Raw genomic sequence first — 3,933 nt, forward strand, 5'->3', positions numbered from 1 at the left:
GACAAAGCGGGCATCGGCCCGCCGCTGTCGGGGGTGTTCGGTGGCGGTGCAGGCTAGCGGCGTGGTGTTGTGGCAGCGCTGTCAGCGCGGCTCACGTCGCCCGGCTGTGCGGGGTGCGGGCGTTGGTCACCGTGGGGGAGGTGCCGCCCGTAGCACCTCGAGGAGGACCTGTGTCGGGGTGTGTCGGACCGTGAGGGCGGCCTTGGCTTCACACCGCCTCAGGGGCCGGCCCATCTCCTGCAGGATGGGCGGCAGCCGCTGGCGCTGGTCTGAGGCGCGCGGTGGCTGGGCAAGACAGGAGGTAGTGCACCAGGGGGCGGCGGGCGCGCTCTTCACAGTGCTCGCATATCCGCCCATCGAAGCCGTCGTACAGCTCCTCCCTGGTGCAGTAGCCCAGTTTGAGGCGCTGCAGCAACGCGTCGTCTGCCCTGCGCTGCTGGTAGGCGGCGTCCAGTTGGGTGTAGTCGGTGGCCGCAGCGTACCAGGCTGCCTGTTTCTTTGTCCCCTCCAGTTCTCGGAGCTGCTGGTGGGCGTGGTGGACTGCTGCGTGTTTGGCCTGTGTCTTGGCCTGTTGCAGGCTTGGCCGCACAGGTTTGGTGACGGTGGGGCCTTTGGCTGCCCTCTTGGCGGCCTCGTCGGCGGCGTCGTTCCCTCTGACTCCCACATGGCTGGGGATCCAGTGGAGCCGCACCCGCCTGCCTTGCGCTGCAAGGCTTTGCAGGATGCCCAGGATGGCGGTGATGAGGCCCACGTTGTCCTTGGGGTGGCCTTGTAGCGCCTGCAGGGCCCCCCGGGAGTCTGTGTGGAGCACGACGGTGTCCTCTTGGCGATGCTGTGCGTGCTCGAGGGCGTGCAGGATTGCCACTAGCTTTCTTTGGATGGAGGAGCAGTGGTCTGATGTCCTCCACGCTCGCTGCCGTCCACCAGTGACGAAAACGGCGCCCGTCCTCCCGTTGTCGGGGTCGACAGAGCCGTCAGTGTAGTACACCGCAGCGCCCCGCTCAGTGACCTGCGCCATGGCCATCAAGGCGTGCTGACGCAGCTCCGCGGTAGTGCACTGCGCCTTGCTGGCGGGCAGCTGTGTGGCAGTGAACACTGCGGCAGAGGGCTCCCAGGGGGCAGAAGGCCTGTAGGTGGGGTGCGGGCGGTCCGGCTCTCGCCACAGCCAGTTACCCGCGTGCCGGCTGGTGTTGGCAGCAATAGTGGTGCCGATTAGCCACCCGTTGTTGTGGAGGCACTCGACGCCCTGTGCCATGGCTAACCGGAGTCTTTCCGGCGCCACGCCCTCCACGTCGCGCTGCAGCACTCTGGCCACCCGGCAGGCCATAATGCAGTCCACCCTGCAGGTGAGGGGTACCAGTCGGGTCTCATTCTGCATCACGCAGGCGCTGGTCCACCGCGGTGCTCTCAACATGGTCCTCATGGCGTTGTTCTGCAACACCTCCAGGCGCCCCTGCTGGTGCCGGGACAGGCCTACGATGACAGGTGCGCTGTAGTCCACCAGGGAGCGCACCGCCCGCAGGTAGTACAGCCGGAGGACGGAGAAGGTGGCGCCCCCCCACGGCCGCGTCATGGCCCTCATGACTTTGAGCCGGGCCAGCGTACTTTCTCTCAGGTAGGTGACCTGCTGTGTGAAGGACAGCTGCTGGTCTATCCACACCCCGAGGTACTGGTAGGAGGACGTCCAGGCCAGCCCGACTCCCTGGACGCGCAGCTGTGCGGCCGGCGTGGTGTCCCTGATGGCCATGGCCCGCGACTTCCCAGGGGAGATCATGAGCCCCAGCTCCTCGCACTTGTCGGTGATGATGTCAAGTGCCTCCTGCGCCCTGGCGAGCTTGTTGCCCCTCCCGGTGACGACGAGGGCGAGGTCGTCGGCGTAGCTCAGAAGAGTGGTGCCCTCCCGGAAGGGCAGCGCCACCAGCTGCTCCATCAGGAGGTTGAACAGGCACGGGCTGAGTATGCCGCCCTGGGGGGTCCCGTTATCGAAGCCCCTGAAGGAGGATTTGAAGCCCTGAAACTTGACCCTGGCCCGCCGCTGTTGGAGGTAGTCCTGGAGCCAGGCGAGTAGGCGTCCTCGGATCCCCTTTCTCACGAGGGCGGTGAGGATGGCGTGTGGGCTGGCTAGCTCGAAGGCTTTCTCGAGGTCGAGGAAGACCGTGATGGTGGGTGGGACGGCTGTTGGCGTGGACCAGCAGGGTGATGAGGCTGTCTGCTGCGCTCTTGCCCTTAGTGAAGCCAAACACGTTGGGGTGCGGGATTCCCATGCGCCACTGGAGGCGAGACAGCACCATCCTTTCGGTGGTTTTCCCTGTGCAGCTCAGGAGGGAGATGGGCCGGAAGCTGTTTGGCTCCTTGGGCTTGGGTATGGGCTGAATGTCAGCGTCCTTCCAGGCGGGCGGCAGGCGGCCCGCCAGCCACGACGCGTTGAGCAAGGCCAACAGCGCGGCGTCTCCGGCGGGCCCGGCGTGTGTCAGCATGGAGTAAGTCACGCCATCCGCTCCCGCGGCCGTGTCTCTCCCTTTCATCGCCCTGGTCAGTTCCTGTGGTGTGAAGAGTTGATTTTATTCGTTTAAAGGTTTATTCTACAAAAGATATACAAATACATATACAATGAAAAAAAAAATATATATACATACATTTGTTATAAAAAGCGTACAAAGCGGGCATCAGTCCGCCGGTGTTTGCTTGGTCAGGTGCGCCTCATGTGGGTGTGGTGGCGGTGACGCATCTGTGTTCCTCGTCACTATGGGTGCGAGGAAGGGGTGACGGGTCATCGGGGTGGAGGTGCCGCCCTGAGCACCTCGAGCAGCAGGTCTGGTGGCGAGCGCTGGACCAGGAGGGCAGCCTTGACCTCCCGGCTGCTCAGCAGGCCGCCGGGTGCAGGCTGGGTGTCGGGCTCTGGGCTGACCTGAGTCGCGCGGTGGCCGGGCACGACAGCAGGTAGTGCACCAGCGGGCGGCGGCTGTGTCTGCCGCAGTGGGCACACTCCTGCCCCTGGAAACCGTCCTGGAGCTGCTCCCTGGTGCTGTAGCCCAGCCTGACACGCTGCAGCAGAACACCGTCTGCCCTGGGATGCTGCTGGGCGTCATCCAGGGGGTGGTAGCCGGTGGCGATGGAGTACCACGCCGCCTGCTTCTTCCAGCCTTCTAGCTCCCGGTGGCTCTGATGCGCCTGCCAGGATGCAGCGTGCCTCGCCTCAGCCTTGGTCTGCTGCAGGCTGAGCGGCACTCGTCTGGTGATGGTGGGGCCCGCAGCGGCCCTCTTGGCGGCCTCGTCCGCAGCCTCGTTCCCGCGTACCCCCACGTGGCTGGGGATCCAGTGGAGCCTGACGCACTTTCCCTGCGCGGCGAGGCTCTGCAGGCTGCCAAGCACGGAAGTGACGAGGCCCACGTTGTCGGTGACGCGCGGACGCTGCAGGGCTTCCAGCCCCGCCCGGGAGTCTGTGTGTATGACGACGGTCAACTACTGGCGGGCCAGGGCGTGTTCCAGGGCGAGGAGGAGGGCGGCCAGCTCCGTCTGGAGGGTAGAGCAGTGGTCAGCCGTCCTACACATGAGCCTCGTCTCTCCGGTGATGGCAGCAGCGCCCGTTCTGCCGCTCACCGGGTCCACCGAGCCGTCCGTGTAGTAGACGGCGCTGCCTGGCTCGGTGACCTGCGCCATGGACATAAGGGCGCGCTGCCGCAGCTCCTGGGTGATGCAGAGGGCCTTGCTTGCTGGCATCGGCGTGGCGGTGAAGGGAGAGATGGACGGTTCCCACGGGGGCGGGGGGTGGAAGGAGGGAGCGGGGACATCAGCCTCCCGCCACCAGCCGAGTGTGCGGGTGAGTCCGTGGACGGCTGAGGTGGTGTGGATGAGCCACGTGTTGTTTCCGAGCACCTCCCTGCCTTGTGCCATGGCCGTCCGCAGTCTCCGCTGCGCCACGCCCTCCTTGTC

At 65.7% G+C, this 3,933-nt stretch overlaps 1 protein-coding gene across 1 annotated transcript; it reads right to left on the reverse strand.

Annotated features, from left to right (window-relative positions):
• Positions 1-208: 208 nt before the first annotated feature.
• On the reverse strand, positions 209-2,477 carry LOC126991941 (uncharacterized). The gene is made up of 2 exons (XM_050850613.1): positions 2,225-2,477; positions 209-2,175 (listed from the first exon to the last, which is right to left on the reverse strand). Exons 1-2 carry the CDS (start codon positions 2,475-2,477, stop codon positions 209-211), a joined length of 2,220 nt encoding a protein of 739 aa, XP_050706570.1.
• Between the last annotated feature and the right edge of the window lie 1,456 nt (positions 2,478-3,933).

The sequence above is a fragment of the Eriocheir sinensis genome, unplaced genomic scaffold, assembly GCF_024679095.1.
Source record: "Eriocheir sinensis breed Jianghai 21 unplaced genomic scaffold, ASM2467909v1 Scaffold37, whole genome shotgun sequence".
Lineage (NCBI taxonomy): Eukaryota > Metazoa > Arthropoda > Malacostraca > Decapoda > Varunidae > Eriocheir > Eriocheir sinensis.